Source organism: Brachionichthys hirsutus, chromosome 1 (genome assembly GCF_040956055.1).
Source record: "Brachionichthys hirsutus isolate HB-005 chromosome 1, CSIRO-AGI_Bhir_v1, whole genome shotgun sequence".
Classification (NCBI taxonomy): Eukaryota; Metazoa; Chordata; class Actinopteri; order Lophiiformes; family Brachionichthyidae; genus Brachionichthys; species Brachionichthys hirsutus.
In genome coordinates, this window is record NC_090897.1 from 13067873 (window position 1) to 13091801 (window position 23929).

Sequence of the window (23929 nt, forward strand, 5' to 3'; positions counted from 1 at the left end):
TCAGGAGTCGTACGACCTTGTGATAGTTAGCTAATATGTACATTTAACTGGGATGATGCTACCGCATCAGCTATAAATACACTCCATTTCTGATTGAATGCCTGTGCTTGTATGTACTGTAGATGTTTTAAAAGCTGCCGCTCAAATCGTCTCCGGCATCCCGAGACAGGAGCGAGTCCAGCTAGTTTTTCTTGGGCCTGGCTATTCTTCTGTAGCCATCGGTGTTGCTTTCTTTTAACTGACGAAATATTTACGAAGAATATGAACAGTGGGCCCATTCGGCCGTCAAATAATCTGTTGTGGCAGACGCAGCTATCGCCTCCTCCGGCACACACGGGCGCCTGACGCATAGTTGTTGCCAGTTTCCAGGCCATCTCTGTGAGTTATTTTTGTACAAACAAACTAATAGCAGTATTTCCCACCTCTCTTCCACGTCTAAGACACACACACACACACACACACACAAATGCTGCAGCTGTTGATCTTTGGCCCTGCTAAATCAGTGTGGTGTGTGTTCAATACACTTGAACAAAGGATGATGTTGCTTTAATGTCTTATTGGATGAAATGGTCACATGAGAACGTGGCTAATCTCTGTATCATGAAGGGAATTATCACAGGCCACCGTCGTTATTGTGTATTTCTCTCAAGTGGCTGACTTTAAACCAAATGGGTTTTTGTTTTTTTTTGCATTGCAGATGCACAACACACGACGCGCGCTGAATGGTTGTATAGCTGATCGATTATTTGTCACACCGAGAACTGAGGCAAGACTTGCGAAAAAAGACAAAAGATCTTTTCAGAAAAGGCAATAAAATTATGCGAAACAAACAACTGGCAACGGAAACGCTTCCGACACTGAATTTGTTTCGGCGACCTCCTTAATCATTGATTACATTACCTTTCAGCTCGTTACTCAAGTCATCTGTGAGCGATCGGAAGATGTGACATCAGCGTACCTGCATGATATCTGCATGATATCTGCAAGCTGCTGAGAGGCTCGGCAGCTTTAATTGGGCTTAACAGATCCAGAACCCCGCCGTGGACCGCTACTCCGAACTCTTCCAGAAGTAGGCCGGCTTGCTGGTGTAATAACGCCGGCTTGCTGGTGTAATAACGCCGGCTTGCTGATGTAATAACGCCGGCTTGCTGGTGTAATAACCATAAGATCATAATAAGATCTGCATCTGGGTTGGCGGTTGTTAGCGATGCTGCGGAGGACAGCGTGGGCGACGCCGCTCTGTCCTCTGGGCACCTTTTTACTGACGTGCGTATTCGATTGTGTGAACTGCCTTGTGTTCTTGTCTGTTTGTAGATGAGATGTGTTTCCTCGTACTTTGTCATCCTTTGGTACGTGTGGTTTTATTGCGATCGGGTCACTCTGAATTGATATTTATTTAACTGAGTTAAAGGTGCCGTGTTTTGCTGCTGACAAAGGCAGCGCTCTAATTGCTCTTTGCGATGGAAGTCCTTGTTGGCATTCATCGTCTCTCTCTCTCTCTCTCTCTCTCTCTCTCTCCTGTGCTGCCTGCAATCAGCAGGCCCTGAGCTCTCAGAAAGGTCACTCTGTCCCTTTGATGGGCTTTTGATTCATCCCTTCCTCTTTTCTCCCCTCCCCTTTCGAACCCTTTCCCTCACAGGGAAGCTGGAGAGTCAAGACCATCAGGGTGCCAAGAAGGGGCTGTTCCCATCAGCTGCAGAGTGACGTGGGGGAGGGGGGCGCCGAGGAGGCAAAGGGTCGGATGTCACGGGAAAAGAGGGAATTATGTTTCTACATAAAACAGTTTGTCCCAACATTTTTTCAGGAGCGTCCTGATAGAGATGATTTATTCCACTTCTGTGTTTGAATCACTAATCTTTACAATATACACAAATATGCAATCATTTTGCAGAATTCTACAGATAGCTTTGTGACTGACTGTTTGCAGAAATAAAATGTTCCTTATCATTGATTTTGTGCTTCTATCGTTACTATTAACATTTGATTTGTCAAAATGAATAAAAGCTTGTATGCAGTAATGTATGTTCTGGTTTTTTGAAACCACTATTTTTTGAAATCCACTATTGCTGTAAAGTTAAATCAATCAATCAGGTTTTGTCAGTAGAAACACGTCTGCTGTCTGTCTGCTCAGAGGAGTGACGGAAAAGGGTTCCACAGCCTTGATCCTGTCGTCGTCAATGTCCGGAGTCGCCAGGCAGCACCCTGTTTAGATCATGTTCATGTTACAGTGGGAGAATGGCAGGTGTGTGAGCTAGATCAGAGTTTGACGCCACCCTTCCAGTGTAGCCTAGGCTGTGTGTGTGCGGGTTTTTTCCCGCACTCAGAGCAGGAAGGGTGGACACCCTGATAAAGCTGTGTTACACACAGAGAGCTTCCTAATAAGTGGAGACGGCTCTGGTGGCTGAAGCAGAATAAGTTCTGGTCATACGTCTTGTCAAATATTGGATTTTATTAGATGAAAATGAGGAGAATGGCAATTTTACGTGGCCTTTGATGAATGAATCAACGGCTGCATGCCGTGTGGTTCAATATGATGCCTTTGGTGGGTGTAAAGTAATCATTTTTCCATATATTATGTTGTTGCTGCAGCATTATACCCCCTCAATCGTTAGTTCCGCTCTTATCGCAATGATGATTGCGCACCGAAAGTGCTGCGTTAACTGAAGTTAGCACATAATGATGAGTGCTGCAGGATTACGCCACATTTCGTTGCACTGTTGACTGTGTTGAATTATTCTATGGTGCTTTTAAAAAGCCAGGCGGGCTGTCGTGACCTGGCGTGTTTACTCGTGAACAACAGTTGGGTATGACTCAACAGACGTGGATTAAAGCGGCTTTTCGAACCCTTTTCATGGTGGACGACTCCTCCGTGACGGAATCTTTGCTTCCTTTAAAATCAAAGAGGCCAAAGCCACAAGAAGAGCTGGAGTTTCACATGCAGGCACCTTATAAGTGTATTATTTATACTTTCTTACATGTCTCCTGTCCTTTTCTACAAGTAAATAGCAGGTTTTTGATACCTATATCACCAGTTGTTTATCCTGTTTAAGTGCTGTTGTGACAGGCCCTGATTGATATTCTGCTCGCGTAATGTAATTTTCCTTTCAGCGTTTTATCTGTTCTCGCAGTACTGTGTGTTTATTTCTTTTCACATGCCTTGAGTAGCTCTTAGACTAAGCCCTTTTCTTGCCTGAGGGTGTATTTCACCGTGGTTTGAAAAGCACGTATCATGAATCACCAGCACACACACCCATCCCAAGCTGTTATGTTTTTGTTTTTTTTTGCTTCTTCCTCGCATTGTGATTCGCTGTTGATTATCTTAGATTTACTCTTGTTTGAGTTGAAGATTAGCTACAATTCTCTGCTCCACTCCATTCAGCATGAGAACGCATAATTGCACCAGCCTTTCCAGTAATCTCCCACCCAGAGAATGTAAGAGGGGCCTCTTTTCTAAAGTTTCCGCATAGAGAGGCTGCTTAAGAAGGCTCTAAATTCCCCCCCCCCCCCCAGTGGATCAGCAGTGACAGCTACTTGCCCTGTGGGTGGCCTTTTCTTCTGTCTTTCAGATCAGGGGCATTTTCCTGGACGAGAACAGACATCCAAGTTCACGTAAACAGGACGCTGAACAATTAAGCACATTCAGTTTTCCTACGCCTCCTGACATTAAACCACCAGATCACGTGCCGTTGGGTTTTCATGGTCTAAACTAAAACACGATGGCACCGAGTGTAACAGATATAGGTCAAGTAGAATTACACGTTCCTGTATATTTATCATTAATTTGGAAACGGCCGTGCGGACCCTCAGTGAACCGCAAAAGATGAAACCAGCAGATTCATCTGATTTTTAAAGGGAGATTTCTGACATTTTGGAAAGCCAATCATAATGATAGATTTTTATGAATGGTATTTGATTACGAGTACAATGATAACAACTTTAAACAAGAAATTCTTAGCCAAGAGGTTTATCCGGACGCTTGATAGACATGTTCTGTATAAACTCAAATTATGAAAACTGCCCGATCTCACAATGTTAAAGATTCCTTTCAAAGAATTCCTGGATCCAGATCCGGGCCACCGGCGAAGTTTAACCACCTCTAGGAAATACTAAGGTCGACATTTCATAAACATTTCACACAGATCCATTCACTGGAGACCAGGAGAACAGCTTAAAATAGAGAAACTGTGAGCCTCCTGAACAAAACCTGCTAATCTAAAGCGGCCAAATGCTTTGTGTTTTTATTTTACGAGGAGATTTGTGTTCTTTAAGAGGTAGTAAGAACACAATTTAATAGGCTTTTGCTCATCGTTTAGGCGCCTGTCCCAGAAATGGACATCTTTTACTTTCAATCGCGGCCACTTGGTATCGGTGGTGTTTTCTAAACTCGGCAGCTTTACAGAACCATCGAACGGTCCTGCTGTTACTGATGCTGGTGGACGGGGGTGGGGGTGGGGGTGGGGGGGGGGGATCGCTCAGAGTACATGAAGGAACGGCGTCTAATTATGGCCGCCAGTAAATACTCCAGCTAATATCCCTGTTGTGCAACTTTCATCCAGCTGCCCATGGTTTCAAATGAAACTAGAGCTAAACTGTGATGTTTCGTACTGCGTTGTTCATCATGTGAGCTGAGAAGCTGGCCGGCTACATCTCCTGATTGATATCCGATCTAATTGACTCCTCTCCAGCAGAATGCCCTCCTCACCATTAAGCCGGGTTTCCAGTTGTCGAAGCAGCAGGACCTTTGTGTGCTTGCTGGGAGACTGATTGGACTGAAGGCACAGGCTCCCATCCCCGCAGGCCATGGAAAGAGGAATTAGTGCTTTGGAGCACTTTGGAGGGGGGGAGGGGGGGGGGACAACGCGACCTGGGAAATGCTTGTGGCTCATCCATCTCTTGATGTGACGCAGAACACCGCTGTCGAGCCCGTGTGGATGCACAAAGGGAATGATTGTCAGTTGTCAGTGCTGTGGCTCATTGCAGACATTTTGACATCAGAATTTGATGCGTCAAAAGTGTTACGTGTCACACGAGTGGTTTCCGGAAGCCAGCAGGAAGCACGGGGTGGAACAGTCGGTCAGATAAAGGTGTAGTTCGTGGAAATGGGGTTATTGGTCAGGCGGTTTTTCCTTTCAGTATTTACGAGATCCATGATCACAATCTCCTACGACAGTCCCAATATCTGATTTGTGGCCGATGCTTTTGGCACCTCGCCGCCGTCCCGCGGCCGCAGTGACTCCTGGTCGTGCGTGTGCACCTTGACGGACAGAAGTTTAGAGACAATGAATGTTGCCTTTACATGGCAGTTGATCTCATCGACTCATGAGGCTTTGGACCTCTCACCTTTTCTCCAATCTCCCCCCACCCTGCCTTTTCTTTGGGGTCAGAAATAAACAAATAACGGCGGACCAATCTTTCCTGCAGCTAAATATGATACCTGCCTGCCTCACGTTCGGCCATCGGTGAAATGAAAGCGGTAACAAACTTCTGGATGAATCGTTTCCTGATGATGCGGGACTGATGCTCTGCTTAGAAAGGATAAGATGATGTTCCTTTCCAGAGCGTCTTCGCTTGTCATCTCTGGTGAGCCCAAAGGTAAGAAGTGGGTCTTATCTGAGGAGGGGACGCTCATGAACTGTAGCCCCTCGGGTCGGGAGAGATTCTGAGGCGTTATGGACAGCTACATGTGTTCCCTCTGTCTGTTACGCATCTCTGAACTGTTTACTACTGAGAGGCGGGTGAATGCTACTGACTTATTCTATAAATGCTACTTTCTACCAATGAATGGCATCAGTAGAAATGTGTAAAGTGCAAATATCTGAATCAAACTGAAATTACAAACTGGTACAGGTTTAACCCCCAATTGAAGTCAATTCAAAATTTATTTCCCATCACAAATGGCTGAAGAACCGCCCATCTCATTCTCAACTGTGGAATGGCCTGCTATCTGCAGCATCACCACCGGAGGAGGTGATATTTAAAATACACATTTAATAAAAGGAAAAGAAACATAGAAACTCCCGGTGAAGGGAATAGAAATGGCAGCTGAAAGAGAGAGCGTGTTCATGTTAACGTCTTATGACTGTCCACAGGAAACCCCCCCCCCAACAGGGCTTCTTTACAACTTCTTTGAGGTTTTTAAACGCACATGACGCCACACAAAGGAGCGTTCAGATAATACTCTGTCCTCAAGGCCTCCCCTGTCAAGAAGGCTAAATCTCTGAGCATAGTCGTTTGTCAAGCTCCAGACTCCAAGTCGTAAAATAGTCCCTCCAGGTTTCTGTTATCTGAGGAGCTGGCACTGGCAGATATACATAACGTGATTACTCAGGATTAGCTATCGGCGCCTTGCTCGATGAATTAAGAGCCTGTTTTTTACCCTCATGACTGTTAAACTGTGACAGTAGTTATTTCACAAAATTATAATTGTAGGGACAACAAAAGTAAATCACCAGAAATTATTTTTTTTCTATTTCTACTTGGCCTTAACGTCAGTAAAGAAGAAAAAAGAGATGTTGCTTCAAATTTAGAGGAGAGTAACTGAAAGTCCGTTTGACCTTTTTGATCTAGTTTTCATTAAAGGAGGGGCAGGGATCACGCGTCAGAGGACAAGCAGTTTGCTCTGCGTCCTTTGAGAAGCCCTTTCAGCTCACACGTTTGCTCTGGGAGCAGAACTCTGAGCCAGATTTGTCTATTTATTGACGTCACCGTTCAACCGATTAACTCCAGTCGATCTGATGGTCATGAAAAATGATTTCTGTTGAGCTTAACGCGCGTCGTCGCCGTTGTCAGCATGACATGACCATTAAGCTTGGTAGATAAGCTGAGTCGAGGTTCGCATGGCTATAATCAGGCAATCAGAGCACAACAAATCAAATCCTCCTCCTGTCCCTCTGAATATCCGTAACGAGATTATGGCGGCGTCTGAAATTTACTGACTCGCTTCTTCTAGAACGATTGAGCGGTTCATTTCAATTACAGTCACCATTGCTTGTATAAACTTTTGACATTGCATTTATGGCAGGTAGACTAAGTACAACAAAAAAAAAAAAATTCTGTCTGAATGTCAGCATTGAAATTAAAAAAAGCAGTTTTAATGTTTAAATGGCAGGTGCTTTGGACTAAGTTAGCGGCTCTGTGACGCTGTGCTTTGAGCTCAATGCTAACACGGATGCTGATGTTTATTTGATAGTGTTGACATTTTAATTCAACGTAAATTGAATCACCTAAATTGATTTTGTTTGGGGGGGGGTGGGGGGGGTGGGAGGAAACCGGAAAACCCAAGTGAACAGGGGCAGAATATGCACCAGGATTCATCCTCTGGGGACTGGGAATGTCTGCACAATATGACATTCCATCCAATAGCGATACATTGCAGCCTGGACCAGCGCTTACAAGTAGATATAATGCAGAAGACAAATCAGACTCCAGCTCTCCAGGAGATTTGCGGAATGTAAATGGTAAAAAGTAAAAAAAAAAATATCTTTGTCAAGCTTAAAAGACTGTATCCAAAGTTGCTTTCCATCGTCTCGGCGATTGCATCATTTGGTATCGTGTTTTCATTTCTGTGCTTCAGTGACACGAACCCTTTTACGACCGCAGAACACGATTCTGTGAAATGGGCTCCGGGACCTCACAGTTTCATTTATAGAGCAATGGAAAGATGATCACATGAATCACGCCAGGCCCACTGCGACTCCACATGGCTGGCTGATTAGCCCTCTTCGCGCTGATGGAAAACACATGGCGTGCACACAGCTTGCGTGTTTCAGGTTTTGTTTGGTGTGACGCTCGGCAGAAAGAGTACTTGGTGCAGAGCCTCAGCCTCGAAGGGCAGTCGTCGTCAGAAATCGGTCCCCTCCAGTTCCCACTTTCCCCCTGCCTGTTATTTAGCTTTCCAATGGAGGTTGGCTGTTCCCTTGGGAAGGAATGAGTGTGCCTGCCAGCAGGAATGCATGGGCGGCAATGGAGGAAGATGGAGGATGGATGGAGGAGGGAGAGGAGCTGCTGATTTTCCCTGTGTGTGAAAATGAGTCCATTAATTCAGCCCCCTCCCCTGCCTCTCCCCCAGCTCTCCCTGTGCCTGTTGTCTCTGTTTGTTAGCGAGATGATTCCTTCTGTCATGTCAAAGGCAACATTATCATATTCTTGTTGCCTGGGAAACCAGCGCTGAAAGAAACAACGACTTAAAGCCTCCATGGTGTTTGAAGCTGGTAAACATGAAAGGTTATCTGTGGTGCTGTGACAGTTGGAACATCCGAGAACATCTGAGAGGGTCTTAATAGTAAAAAAAATACAAATACAATTGGCACATTGAGAAATTCCTTTTTGGTTGTTTGATAATTCGCACAATTCAGGCAAATAGTTTATATACTCACAAAAGGGTTCATGATTAAATTGCATTGAAGCATAAAGATCAAGGACTAACTCCAGCATTTATGTCTTTAATTTAATTTCTGTATTATTCATCCATTTTCTTCCACTTTGCGGGTCATTGGAGTTGCAGAAGCATATTTCAACTTGCTATGTGTGAGAGGCGGGGCACACCCCGAATGCGTCGCCAACCTCACACACAATTAATTTAAATAGCATGGAAACCAGAGAAAACGCACACGGACACGGAGAGAACATACGAACTCCACACAGATAGGAATCAAACTTCTTGCTGTGAGGCGACAGCGCTAACCACTACGCCACCGTGCCACCCCAGTTTGAGTATTAAACATTTTCATTTTTTGTTAATGAAATGATGCTTTAATAACTAATAAATGCACCATTTGTGTTTTTGGAACAGTTTTGTTTGTTTGTGTATAGAAGTTATAAAATTTAAAATAACTACCATTTTTGTTTTGGGGCCAGCCAGATTAGTTAATCCCCCAATGTGTACTTCTACTGGCTAAATATATTGGTATCTGCTGCTGTCAAAAAGATAATTCCGCAAACAGATCAGATCAAACAGCTCAATACAACGGATATAACAAACGCAGCAAATTATATTTGTACTAACTGCAGGTAACTTTATCCCGACATACTTCCAGTATTTTTGGAGTATTTTTGTGTACATGCTCCTATTTTATGCTGTAATCTGCTCCATTTCCTTTATGGACACTTACTGATTTGGCCATATTATTAACATACATATACAGTAATTTTAATACGGAAATATTTATTAAAAAAAACAACAACTTTAAATTATGCTTTAAAAAATGTCCATCAAATTGAATCCCTGGATGATCCAGATCCGGGTCTTCGCCCCTCCGGTCCGGCTCGAGCGGCTCTTCCTGGTTTTCCCAGCCGCTCCCGCTGGTTGGTAACATTGTATCGGTCCCCACTTCCCACATCCACAGCGCTCCTCCAGAAAGGCTCAATCCCGAGGAATTAACGCGGATGGAAAGCGGCTCTCTGCGGGACTAACCGGACTCGTGTCGGGCTCGACGCCGCGCCGATAGAATGCCTTCCGGAGCGGGCTGTCGGTGCGGACGGTGCCGGAGCGTGATGGCAGAAGTCCAGTGAGTCGCTGGCCTCCCATCCTCCTGTGCTGGATTGTCTTGGTTTCTGGTACTTCGGAGGTTTCCCTTGAAGCCAAGTCGTCCGCTCTGCTGGGCTCTTTCTCCGGACTGCGCGCCGCCATGGACGGGCTCGGGGCTGGAAGAGGAGCGGCGGCGACTTGAAGTCGGTAAGTTCAGACTAATTGTGCTCTCATTGTTGCTGATGCTAGACTCGTTAGCCGGGAGAAGGTTAGCCTCGCGTGCAAAGGGAAAGCGGGCTAGCTAGCCGAGCTGGACCGGTGTTCCCGTCCAGAACCGAGCTGGACCCGCATTGTTTCTGTCTGAACCTGAGTTCCGGTCCAGAACCGAGCTGGACCCGTACTGTTTCTGTCTGCCAGTCTGTGTTCCGGTCCAGAACCGAGCTGGACCGCACTGTTTCTGTCTGAACCTGAGTTCCGGTCCAGAACCGAGCTGGACCGCACTGTTTCTGTCTGCCAATCTGTGTTCCGGTCCAGAACCGAGCTGGACCGCACTGTTTCTGCTGCCAGTCTGCGTTCCGGTCCAGAACCCAGCTGGACCGCACTGTTTCTGTCTGCCAGTCTGCGTTCCGGTCCAGAATCCAGCTGGACCCGCACTGTTTCTGTCTGCCAGTCTGTGTTCTGGTCCAGAACCGAGCTGGACCCGTACTGCTTCTGTCTGAACCGGTGTTCCGGTCCTGAACCAAGCTGGACCCGCACTGTTTCTGTCTGCTAGTCTGTGTTCCGGTCCAGAACCCAGCTGGACCCGCGCTCCGAGCCCACTGTTTCTGTCGGTGAACCTGTGTTCTGGTCCAGAACCCAGCTGGACCCGCACTGTTTCTGTCTGCCAGTCTGTGTTCCGGTCCAGAACCCAGCTGGACCCGCACTGTTTCTGTCTGCCAGCCTGTGTTCCGGTCCAGAACCGAGCTGGCTGAGCTCTGCTTGCTTCTCCAGAAGTCGAGCTGGACCTTTGTACCTGCTAACTTAACCTGCTAACTTAAACCTGCTCTCTGCAGAGACACCAGCTGCTAACAGCTAACTGCTAACAGGTCAGGAGCAGATCTAAAAACTGACTCGTTTACACGAATCGTTCTAATGAAGATGAAACTGTAAAATGAGACGAGTCAAAACGCTCCCGTCACAAAGCTGCAGATTCCACCAGTGTGTTGAGTCTGTCGTGTTTCCAAACATTCCGGGGTGGCCGTGGGATTTGTCTGGGGAAAAAGAAAAAACTGGCATCACTCTGGAGGTTTAAATGCAAATATATTTACTCCGGTTATTTGTATTTCACGACGCCGCTGGAACAATAATGCGCCTGTAGCAAGTTCTCTGGAGAACGAAGTCTTCTCCAGCCGGACTCAAGCGGACGAGATCTGATGAAATGGTGGTTTTGTGGTCTAATAACCTTCTAGTTTGGTTTCTGACATGGGGGGGGGGGGGGGGGGCTTTTTGTTGGCTGCTGATGCTGGGCCTGTCTGTGAAATGAGTCACGCAATTAAATAACTATTTTGTTACGATTCCTCAGTGGACTCCAACCCTGTGTTCTGTCCTGAGTTGTGTGTACGACTCCGCCACGCAGTCTGTTGCCCAATAGCCAGAGCATCGATTAAATGTTTCCAGACATCATGTCTTCAATACCTGAACCGGACTGGAGCTTCTGGAAGTGTTGAGCGAGTTCTCCCTGAAACGCCACCGTTCCTCTCGAGTTACATTTGTAGCGTGATGACGAGGCTTTCTTTTACTTTTTTTTTTATCAGCATTGTGCAAACACGAAAGCGAAGATATTCTAATCGTCAAAGGTTTAGCAGTCTTGTTGTTCATTGTTCCTAATCCATTCTGCTGGCATGTAATCTCATAGGACTGGTTGTCCGTGTATCAAATTTGTGTTGTGCGTTTCTGTTTTTTTTGTTCATGCAACAAGTGCTTTGTAATGCGGCTCCAGAAGCCTCCATCTGGCGCGACTAACAATGAATGGACGTCTCGTCTCGGCGAATTGGGACATATTTGGGATTTAGTTCAACGGTGTCTGTGAAAACACGAAATTCTGTTTTGCTTTTACACAAACTGATTGTAAATATCTGAGTAGCATTTTCTACATGAGCTAATGCCTATTGGTTTTACCCTTATCAATGAGTGCTTTGGTCACACAGTGCAGACCACTTGTTCCAGCCCCCACTCATTCTATTTGGCGCCAACCTTTTTGAGAATGCCAGTTATCTTACCTGAATTAAAATTTTACAAATCCTAATCTAATCTAAAATCCTCCTCCAAGCATACCTATCGGTATCTTGAGATCGTGGCCTTAACCCTAGTCTTTAATTGTTCTCTACGTATGGTTCCTTGTTTTTATTTCATGTTCTTGTGTTCCACTTATTTATGCTTTATTCTTGCACATGTGCAGCACGTTGTGTCAGCTGTGGTTGTTTTAAAATGCTCTATAAATAAAGTCGAGTTGAGAATGTCTCTAACAGCGAGTCTGAAGCTGGCGTAAATCTAGTTCTGGTTCTGAAGCAGGTCCCTCGTTGGTAGTAGACCTGGTTCTGGAGCAGGTCCCTAGTTGGTAGTCGGACCTGTGCGCTTGAAGTGTCTTCTTGTCGGGCTTTCCCATTGTCATCTTGCCTGTGCAGAAGTCGAGTCCATGCCACGTTGATTTTTTGTTTCGGCCACGCCTCACCAAGATGGGCCTCCACAGTGGAGCCACAGCACGCCCAGCCCACCTCCAACTACTTTATGGTGATGTCCCACTGAGTTGTGGACAAACCCAGCCACCCCCACCCCTGTGTGTGTTCCAAGTCTCAGGTCGTGGGCAGGAGAGCAAAGCAAGTTTAAAGTCTGCTTGTGTTAAGATCAGTGTTTAGCCAGTTCCGTCCGTACCTTTGGGCATCTGCTTTATTTCATCAGTTTGTCTCAGCTGTAGGAGACATTAATTTACTGCTGGTAGAAAAAAACCCACATTTCTGTACTTTACTGCTACAAAATAAAAGCATTTGAGTAACAAAATAATCTGGGAAAGATTGAAAAGCCCCGTTATTGTCGCAACCGGTGTAGCCAGATTTGGGATTCAGGTGTCTTGCAGCCATTAATGGTACCAGAGTAGGATAATGCAGGCAATAAATTAACTATGTATTGATATGCACAACAAATCATGCAGTTTTACCCACAGAGGCAGAAAAGTGATTTTTCTTTTTGTCACATGCGTGTGTAGGAAGATCAGTTTTACTACAGCTACTGTAATTTGTCAGCTATGTCTATAAATAATTCAAGCCTTTCACTTCGGCTCTGAGAGTGTTTGGTCAGTGTATTGATTCATTATTCACTTAGGTATTGATTGTGTACATTTTAAGGTTGTTTTCTCGTTAGACCTATTGTTACTTGTTCTTATGTCTCTGGCATACTGCAATGAGTACGAGACTGTAAATAAACTCTTTCGTACCTGAAAGATTCACATTCCCACAGATTGATATCTCCACATTCAAATAATTTGGCGAAGAGAAATGTTCCCTTTTCGTACGCGTGCTTCCTGTTATTTGTTCTGTCTGCTAAGAGCTGTCTTTCTAACTGACAACGTTTTTCCAGTGCCGGTTTCCCTCCGATCAGTAAAGGTGTTGTAGAATGTTTTAAGTATTTCTGTCAATCTGTTGAAGCCATCAATCGTAAAGTTACATTTTTAAGATTCCACACTCCGCATTAGAGCGTGAGAATTTATAGTTGTCAGAGATGGAGACTCTTGAGATGAACAATAGAGCAATGCTGCTTGAAGAAATGTCCATTTCCTCATCCAGTAGTTAGAATTTTGTGCTAGCTACATTAAGATGTGAACATTTTTCAGAGGAACTGATGGCAAAGATGATTAAGTGGTGCGACGGCAACATGGCTCCCAGTCAAATGGTTTCCATTGACTACAGGACATTCGAAACCTGTAGGATATACAAAATGCCTCGGTAGTATTGTTATGTTTGTGGTGCAGGTCAGGATAAGGGGCATCAGAGAAACCTTGTGGAAGAAGATACTTTAACATTGTTTGTTCAGCGGTCCAGGGCATCAGATTAGTCCTGGACTAGGGGATTACGCTGGCTTTGTAAGGCTCCTGTCATCTCACGGCTGCACACCGGCTGATTGCAACGTAAGAACGGATTTAACGTATATCCTTCAAGGTAAGTAGATGCTAATTTAAAGGAGGTTAGGTACCTTAAAATTATTTGAATACAGCCACTGAGTTGGGTTGTAAGTACACCACCATATGCACTGATATATTTTAGAGCACATACAAAATGAGACTTATAAGCTTTAATTAATCCCTGCCGTTGTGCAGCTGGAGTCCTTATTGAGCCTCATGCTTGTCGTTCATGCAAGTAGACAGGTTGGGATCATTTTATAGTTTTAGAGGCCATTGGCATGGTTCCTTTAAAAAAAAAAAAAAAAAAAATTATGAACTGACGGGAAGCAAGTTCCCGTCTTCCAGTTTGACGGAGACACTCGCTGCTGCGGCAGATTATATCAAGTTCCTGACCTGAATGGATCAGGTGTGTGTGTGGGTGGTGGTAAACTGACTGAATACAACCATGTGGCTGTAGAAGTGTGTCTGTGTTGGATATTTAACCTTCATCAGGCAGGGCTGTCTTAGCCAATCACACTGCAGGAGTTCTCTGCTTTCTGTCCGTTAGTTGGTCACAGGGTGGCGTTATCAGTTGAGTGAAAGTAGGTCACATTCATGATCAATGGTGAGTTTCCTATTTTTAAATGTTTGGTGCATCTTGCGTTGAGTAGGAGCGATAACTATCCCTAAAAAACATTCTGCTCTTCCGGTCTTGACCGTTGTAATTTCTGCATACCAGCCTTAACTGCCAACATCACTGCTTCAAGGACATTTCACACCAAAGGAATTTAAATGGAGGCAATCTTAAAAAGAAAAATGAAACAATGCCACAAACTGCCCAGTCCATCCGCACTTGCACTTAAAACCTGTCACTGCCGGTTTGTTTGCTTTTCCAAACATCCAAACACGGTGATCAGGATTTCTGACGGCATTCAGTTTGCCTGCAGCGAAGCAGGTCAGAGTTGACAATGGATCTGACATGAATCTATGTCTTTATAATCAATATTGATCCGCGCATTCATCGCTTGTAGGCCAGTGTGACATAGTTCCAAGTGTGAAGAAATTAATCTGCGGGCGGGCCACACAAACAGATTTCAGATCAACGCGAAGTGTTTAGTAATTGAAGAACATCAGCTAAACGCTGACTAGACGTGTGACGCTTGTCAGGTGACCTGTGCGGTCGTGTTACGGGTCAAAGAGGACGCTTGGGTTTTATAACTGGATTTCACAATAGTGAGATGGTAGCACACTTTTAATTCTTGATGCACAGCTGTGACTTTGCCAGAGATTAGTGATCCATCTTTTCCTTGGATGCGAGCCCAGGTTGTACTCAGCTTTCCCCACACCAAGCTATAAAGATATTGTCAGCGTTCGCGGCGCAGCACAGTCGGCAGTGCTGCAGAACTGCTGTCTCATTAGACTGTGTTTGAGGTACTGTGTTGTGTTCTTAGAGAGAAACTACTCTGAAATGATGAGTCATTTCAAGCCGTTCAACGCGTTATTTGCGTTGTTGTTGTAATAACCGAGCTCTGTCGAATTGCATCATGCTTAGCATTCTATTGCCTGTCCTCATTCATCCACTCAGGAGCAACATGACCTCGTTTATCACGCTTGCTTCGCTTGCTCCTGACACTGATGATATTTTCACTGATGGCAACACACGACAGTTTTCCATTTACAAAAGGGTGATTAATGCACCAGAGAGATGGAAATGGAGATGAAATTATTGTGATTGAAAGCTCTCCAACTATGCGGTAGCATCATTTGCTGGCAGAAAAACAAGCATCTTGTCCTACAAGATGCTGCAAGCTATATTTTAGCCACACAAAAAGCTGTGACATTTTTAAAACGTGCGTCTTTGAATCGATCTGAGTGTAGATCTTGAAAGCTCTGTGAAGATGTGATGTGTGGGAATTCCTCCAAAGCACATCAATACTTGAGCGTGGTAGCAGTAGAGTGGGTGGTTCAGTCCCCGGCACCTTAATCATGCTGCCGCATCCACTGCCCGTCAGCTGTGGAATCAAAGCTGAAGCATTGTCTCTGCTGAAATATGCCTCACTTTTGATGAGAGCGCGCCCACAAATGGCAACGACTGCTGCAGTCTAAATTGTAAGCACATGATCAAAGTTCTGCATCTTCAATACCGATGCATTTTCCGTCCACGCCTCTGCTAATGCTAGTGTTCTGCTATCCTGTTTCGCCTCAGCACACGCATGGTAACACATGCGTAGAAATTTTACATCTGCTTTCAGTTCAGACGCCATCCCATCATAGCTTGTTCGGTTTAGAGAGCAGTGAAGTGTTATTATCGAGGCTCGCAGTGAGCGTTGGTAAAGAATAGAGGGGGGGGGGGGGGGGGGGGTCACGGGTTTCAAACAGCCCGTCGTTGGTCGAACATCTGCTTTTCAGGTGTTCAGAGACGACCACTAAATAAAGCGGTTTCTTTTGTTTATATTTATCATGGAATGAATTTAAAACTCTTTCACACCGTGTAGAAAAATCCCACATTAAACCAGAGAACAGTGGTCCATTCAGCATATAACTACTGGCAGGTTCCGCGTTGAGACCCTCCAGGTGTGAGCAATGGTTGTCCAGTTTCCCTTAACACCCAAGTCTCAACCACGTCGACCATTTTATGTTGTGTGGCTCTGGTTTTGATCATTTTCGAATGAAATCGCAAAAGAAATTGGACGGCACAAAATTCACAAATTGTGGGTGTCCCATGTGGATGAAAACGCTCCTGCAGAAATCCAGACAGTCCTCAGAAAAAGTTGGTCGTGCCATTAATATGACCCTTTAACTCGTTTCAGAAATTGAGAGTAATGGTGCTAATTAGATATGCGTGGCTGAAGGCAGTGCGTCTTGTTTCCGTATGGTGTCAAGGCCATTATCCTGAAAACACTTTCAGCGTCGACATTTATCTCAGCAGCCAGAGGACAAATCTTGTGGCTTTAAAATGACTGGATCGGACTGTCCTGACCGGTTTGGAAAAATATGGTTGGTTAACATTTCTCTCAACAAACAGCTGAAGGCAGATTTATACCCATGTGTTGAGATGTGGGATCAACTTTCAAGGCTGCATGGCCAGCATATGAATTCTAATTGAATGAATTGCTGCCTTCCTCCTCCTGAAGTCTCCCATTGCTGTTAGCGTGTGTTTAAAAAGTAAACATGGAATAGGTAAAGATAAGTCCCCCCCCCACCCCTCCTTCTCAGGAACGTTAGAGAAATATGGATTTTGTGATCTTGCAAAATGGCCCATAACAAAATGCATAAATGAAGGTTAACCCCCCCTTTCCTTTGGTTGTGTGATAACCGTGTGACATAGCCTGATGGGGTAGAATGCATCCATCTAGTGAGGGAGCAAGGCCTCGACAATCAATGAGTTAAATCCTCCTCTGATCTATAAATCTGTTCCGTTGCTGAGGGCATCAGCAGCAGGAGCCGTGAAGCTACTCGACAGAGAATCATAAATTCAGCTACAGAGTTATTAGTAGTAAAATGAAACGGCGGAATCCTCCAAGCTACGAATACTTCACACTAAGTACAAGTATGTGGCATTGTACTGCTTGAAAACCGCTCGTGCCTCACCAGAAGGTGAAATGTGCTCTTGGGTTTCCTTTGCTGTTCTTTGACAAAGAAACTGGATTAAATGTTGATGTAAAAGGAAGCAGAGGACGTTCGACAGGCTGCCTCTTTGCATTTAAATTTGGCAGGTGCTCGAAAAGGAGATTGACAATGCTGGAGAAAAGGAAAGTGTGTAGGCATGTTAAAGGGTGATGGAGATGGATCACTGAAGGAAAGCAGTTTGTACTATTAACAGTTCAAGTTTTCAGGTTGAGTGGGCGCTGACCTAGTGGACTTCTGTGCCATAGCGTCTGTTTGCCCACGTGTTATTTCCTTTAATGCGTGACCAAACAGTAACGGAGGCAGAAATGCATAAGAAAGACCGTCAGACATGCAAACTATGATGAGACGCACTGATTGCTGTTGTAGAACCTGCTAACCATGGCTGTTTATGACGACACATCCAGGAGGTAAACGGCATGTCATGCAGAATAAAGAGCTCAGTGTGTGCTCTGACTGAACACTCGGTGAGCAATAACAAGTGACCCTTGGTCAGGCCTGCCTGCACCAACAAGCACAAAGTCATAGTCAGTCTGAAGCATTGAGGTTTTGCTCAGAGTAGCATTGCATCTGTTCCAGGCTGTGCATCCACAGTGTCCTCACCCACTGGAGATCTTGTAACAGCTCTGCAACACACACTCTTGTTTTGATCACTGAACAGCACCGTGATGTTCATAAAGCAGCGTCGGCATTTAGTTTTCTAAATCACACGTGGGCCCAGCGCATTGTAAAGAATGGATTAGTTAAAGGTAAAACAAATTTGTTACCTCTCCAGGTACACAATGGTGTACCTCATGCTTTATTTGGAGGACAAGCAGGTGCAAAACTTCATCTATCTTCTCCAGCCCTTTGAGGTAATTGCTAAGCTGGCTGCTTTTAGTCTTCTGGTTTGTGTAACACTCATAACACATTCTTGAAAACCAGACCCTTCCAGCCTATCCGGCTCACTTTTAAACAGACTAGCAGCTTGACACTGCCACTACCTCCGAACGCCAAGAAGACAGTCAAATATGACGAGAGAGGAAGTACAAGTCCCAGCAAGGATTCTGTAGGTGAACCTGTGCAAAAACCAGACTATCATTGCATTTATACTGATTGTCATGGAGGGATAAAAATGCACTAGTCCTGCTTTAATAAAGCTTTGTAATCATTACTCTACTTTAGCTGTCTCCTTTAGCATTTTCTGGAACAACCTGCAAGATAAATGGGGCTGAAGGAAATGGGGGGGTCTATTTAATGTTGACATGATGTGAAGAAAAGCTATTGTGGAGATGAATATTGATTAACAATGAACTGCTGGAACTGTTCCGCTCTGCTATTCCCATCGGTCCTGAATTTGGGATAAATCCTCCACCGGTTTCTGAATGTGCCCGTCGGGAACGAACCACCGCTGCCTGCCTCGCTTCTGGAGAGACGCCAGGCTAGAGTGACAAAGCTATTTGAGGCCATGCCTGTTGACTCGGCCTCTGTTTAGCAGCTGCTGGAAGAGAGACGGGGAGTTTTTCAAGTTAATAGTTGCCCAAGCGCTCTCTCTCTCTCTGGTTAGAGATTCACTTGGCAACCCCTCAGCTGTCCATGGAACAAACACGAGTTCAGTACTGCATATTAGTCACTCAGCAAAGACCTTCACGTCTCTGAAGAATTAAGTAGGCCAAAGTTTTCTCTGCTGCTTTTGTTGCAGTTTTTCTGCACATCAGCTCACACAGGTAAGTACGATCTTCAGTCGCTCGTAGTGTGTGTGTGTGTGTGTGTGTGTGTGTGTGTGTGTGTAAGTTTCAGCTTGATTGAACGCATGGTGTGCAGTATTTCAGTCATAAATCATTGGGCTCATGCCTGACAGGATGACTGTAGTGGAATGCTTGTAAAAGACAATACACAAAAGACTGAGGATAAAAAAAGTAGTGTATTTATCTTATTGTGTATTGAGTACACACACACACACAGAGAAGTGTTTGTCAAAGAGTTGTTTGCTATTTAGCCTCAGGCCTTATCCTTTCACGATTCTTGTCTGTCAATTATCAGTAATTATTTAGAGCGAAAAGCCAAGTGTACTTTACCTATCATGTTATTTCTTTCTGTTTGCATTGTTAAATTGGAAGACAAACTAGCGTGAGTAATAGCAGAAAAATAGACCCTGACATGCACGGTTCTATCTTTTCACTGCTGGTACAGTTTAAAGCCGCTCCAGTCACCAGTACGTTCCTGCCTGCCTTAATTTAGCTGCTTCTTTTTGAATTATGTTGAATCCTCCATGAATGATGGTGCAAATTACATAAAAAAAATCTCCAAGATCCAGTTTTGACCGGGAAGACAATCCATAAAATGTTCATTTTATCTCTCAATGAGGGTAAAATAGACTAAAAATGCCATGACCTGTTTTGTAATATGTTTGGTGTGTGTCTGTAACTGCATGGCAGTGCTGCACTTGCATTTAGATGTACATTAAGTGCAGCAAATAAGACACAGTAGAGTAAAATTAAATCTTTATAGTTGCTGATTGTGAAATGGCCACGAGGTACTGCCCTCTAAGTTTGTTTGGAGAATGCATTATGCATGACGACACTAGCCTGGTTTCCCTTTTGTTCCATGTGGACCTGGATTTGGCAAGAAAATGTGACACATCGAGCATCGTCCATCTGTTCATTTTAAACCTCCATATAATTTAAGCCATGCTTTACAGCAAGCGTTTCGTCTTTCTTCAAACGTGCAAAGAACGTGTTCCTGTTAGCTCTGACAGATAATTGCACATAAGAGGGGAAAACAAACATGCTGCGTTTGTTCAGATTGGTGTTGTCTTTACAGTTGCAGTAATAATCTTGACTTGAAGCCTGTTTTCAGTCGAGCTAAGTGCAACCAGTCAGGCGTGAGGCTTATGCTGATTACCTTCTAATTAGAAGGAGCCTGAGCCTGCAAGCGTTACCAACTGTCCTGACCCCCAGCATCGCTGCTGCTTTATGATGTCCTCAACATCGTAAGCGCACTTAAAGTCCAGACTATTTACTTTGAAAAGTTCAGTGATGAAAGTATCAATAATATTTTGAAGAAGCAATTTCAAATGAACAGCAAGAATAAAGTCTTAGGTCTTACCAGCAAATCTTATGGAGTTGGATTCTGTAGATATATTTGTACAAATAATTGTAATATATACATATTCAGGAGACCCATAATCCCCCTACAACCTCAAATTGATTTGTTTACCATTCTTTGGTTCAGAAGCGACTATCCAGTGAATTAACTTGTTTTTAATTTGCTTTCAATGCAATGGCTGGGGCCTGATGGTTTGTGTAACCATAGCAACAGATTTAATGAGTGGATGTGGCTAATGCCGATCGTTGATCCAATAAAACCAGTTTTAATGCTGAGAAACGGCTCTGGAAAACCAGTTCAAAGTAACAGGAACATTTTTATGTGGCGTTTACTGTACAGTCACAGCCGACTATATGAATGGTGGTGATCACTCAGGAAGCCGATGTTGTTTACTGCTGCCTTTGATTTGAAGATTTCCACTCCCACTTCTGAACCTTCATGTCACGTTACCATGGGATCATTTGAGTTTTCTGAGACAAGATGTCTCCATATTGTCAGTTGGGCTGGCAAAAAGTAAGATCGATGAACAACACCAAGAATGAACTCTGTTACAGAAGCAATGGCTGGTGGGACGACACCCTGATGTTATGTGTATGACTCAGAATATCCCTCCGTGGAGGGGTGTAGTTGTCGACAGTCGGGTCAACACAGAGTACTTCATCTGCTCTTAAATAATGCAGTTTCTTTTCATTGTCAAAGTTCCTCTTCCTTGCAAAGCCATGCATAATTTAGAATGTGGCCACGTTAAGTGACAGCTAGCTGCTGTCTGCCTCGCCTGATTTTATAAACATTTTTATGTTAACTATTTAGCAGGGATCAGCAACCTTTTTCATGACGTGTGCCACTTTACGATATACTCAAGCCCAGAGTTTAATAAAATGATTTGTAAATTATCTGTTTTTACAGTTTTTTGCAGCGTTTAAACATGTTCACTTAACAGGAAAAAGGTTGGTAGGGCACACACAAAACTTACCGCAGTCGATAGGAAAGCCTCCTTCATGTATTCTCCATCAGCGAATGGTTTTCCTTGTTTCACTATGAGAAAACTGAGCTAAACGTGGTGCCCTCCGGAGAACAGCAGTAACCTACGGTGTCTTACGAAGGACAAACAAATTCCTTTGCTCAGCTCGTCCTCTTACAAATACATGCATGTTGACTTTGCAATAACAAACACATTCTGTATATGTTGTACAATCCCCACCCACTTTAATAAGTGTGGCTCCTCTTTTCAAAACTCAAATATCCAATATCTCTAAAATACATTTACCGTATTTTTCGGACCATGAGAATAAACTGAACTGATTAGATGCTATAGAAAGACCACTCGATGAGTGTTTCTCAGGTGCTGAGTAGGAAAAGCATCTCTAAAATTATATGATGATGGTGTGTCTAACCAGCCCATATGGATGTAGCAATGATACATTAATTAGCATTGATTACAGGTTCCAACCTTGGTCAGTCCTCAGAGATAGAAAGTTCCCAAAAACATGAATTCGTGTTCCCAGCAGAAGCTGCTGTAATATATCGACTTCCATTGACTGTGAGTTTTGAAATGAAGTGAGCAGAGATTATGAGAAGTGCTTGTGATGCAGGAGTCATGGCTGAACTGATTTGGGCATGTTGATGGGAGCTCCTCTTGTTTCTTCTGGAAACAGGAAAAATAATTCTGACTGGCAACCTGTCAAGCTTTTACGATTTGGCCTGCCTTACTCTGTGGTCGTTGTGTTAGTTTTAATTTCATCCTCAGCATCAACTGTTGACTTAGACACCGCATTTTGACTATTTATTTGTATGCATGGGTGGGTCAAATTTCCAGTTTAGTCACGAATAGTCACCATTACTTAGGCTTCAAATAATGATAATCTTACTTTTCCAAGTTTTCCTTAATCTTCTGAAAATGAGGGAATGTCCCATTTACAGTTTCCATGAAAGACAAAAATGTTATTTATTGTGGAAGGACTTCCATTTCTGATGTGCTTGAAGTGAGTGTTTTGCTTCTCTTTTTTTTAGCAACTGATAATTCAAGCGTGATTAGAATTATCAGAGCGAACCTCACATCTGTCAGCTGCTTGAACACAGAGCGTGTTCTGTCATTGAATCCACTGATGTCACTATCAAAGTGACAACAAGCTGTGGCGCTAGAAACACTGAGTGATTCAGATACTTCACTAGAAAAATATTATGCATCAATTCACCAGCTAATCTGACAATGTCTTTATTCCCATGCTGCAAACTGGTGGCTAGTTTACGGCAGAAGCATTTCAAGCAAGCAGGTTTTGGTCTATGCTCGGCCTGTTCAGTTGTTGTGGGTGATCATTTCACCATTGGGCACTATTCTTATTAGGTACGACACAATTTAAGCCATCTTCAGCCTCCATATTTTCACCATTAATTACAATGTAAAAATTAAGTGGCCTTTTTAGATTTAGTCCTTTCAATTCTGCTTATCTGACTCTGGGTTGGTTTTACACAGCAGTATTCAGGTTTTTTATTTGTCTACTCTGTACTTGACTCAAGGTTAGATTACCCTTTTTTCTGAACTAATGAGGTAAAGACATATTTTTTTCATTTATACCGCCATCTTTATTTTGGGGTGATTAGCATTTTGTATTTATTCTCTGAGTACATGCTCATCAAAATAAAAAATAAAAAAAGGGGATGAATTAAATCAACAAATACAATTATATATATTAATACAAAACACGCAAGGCACAAACAGTGATCCTGCATTGTGATATAAAATTATACATTTAAATTGTATTTATACACTTCGGAAAACAATCCCACTTCAAATTATATATTTTTTTCCTGCCGGCTTGCAGGAAAGTGGTTCACTCATAGTGAAGAATGTGAAGAATGCAGCGACTCGTACAACTGCTCCACAAGCGTCTGGCTCAACACCAGACATTATGAATGTTAATAAATCCTGAGCATTGTTATTGTCCTGGTGGTTTCGTTATCAGGACCTCCTACCAGTCATTTGGAACTGAAGAAGCCTCTTGAATGAGATTTGAAACTTCTTCAACCAAACTTGAATTTAACGTGTAAATTCAGTGTACTGATTTAAGCGGATACGGGAGTAAAGAAAGCATATAAGATACTGATTATTGCTGCATCTTTATCAAAACAGAGTCAGATTTATTTTTTCGGGTTTTCCACCCAGTGCTGGAAAGTCCCTGCAGACATTAATGCAATAGCTTGCATTTCTCCTAAATCACAGTTGTCTGAACATTGACAATCAGCCGTAGAGCAATTTGCCCGCTCCGCACTTCTTGGTCATTGTTGATTTGATTAAACAGTTCCCTGTCTGAAAGAAGCAGAGAGAAAATTCCCCTCGATAATGTGAGGGATATTACATATTAAATCTGTTTGTTAGCCGCTTGGTTTGTGATTTCAGTTGAGTGAAACGGATTGGCTGGACCTTCAATGAAAAAGGCACCTTTTCATGAGCAACGTCTTTGAAATCCGATGTTGGGTGAGTTTACATTTAAATGGGGCCTGTTAAATACTGGCTGACCTACAGGTCCGTGATTCCATAACCAGGGCCGACTGGTCGTATTTCTATTTTTGTAATCAGCTTGAGCACAAAATCCAATTATGTGGAGGTTACTGTGAGG

General features: G+C 43.7%; 1 protein-coding gene across 1 annotated transcript in view; it reads left to right on the plus strand.

Annotated features, from left to right (window-relative positions):
- Positions 1 to 1973, plus strand: part of trip4 (thyroid hormone receptor interactor 4) — a 66221-nt gene extending 64248 nt beyond the window's left edge. The window contains exon 13 of the mRNA XM_068740108.1: positions 1640 to 1973. Within this exon, the coding sequence (XP_068596209.1) occupies positions 1640 to 1704 (65 nt within the window). The 3' untranslated portion in view covers positions 1705 to 1973. The remainder of the gene's footprint in view (positions 1 to 1639) is intronic.
- The last annotated feature ends 21956 nt before the right edge of the window (positions 1974 to 23929 follow it).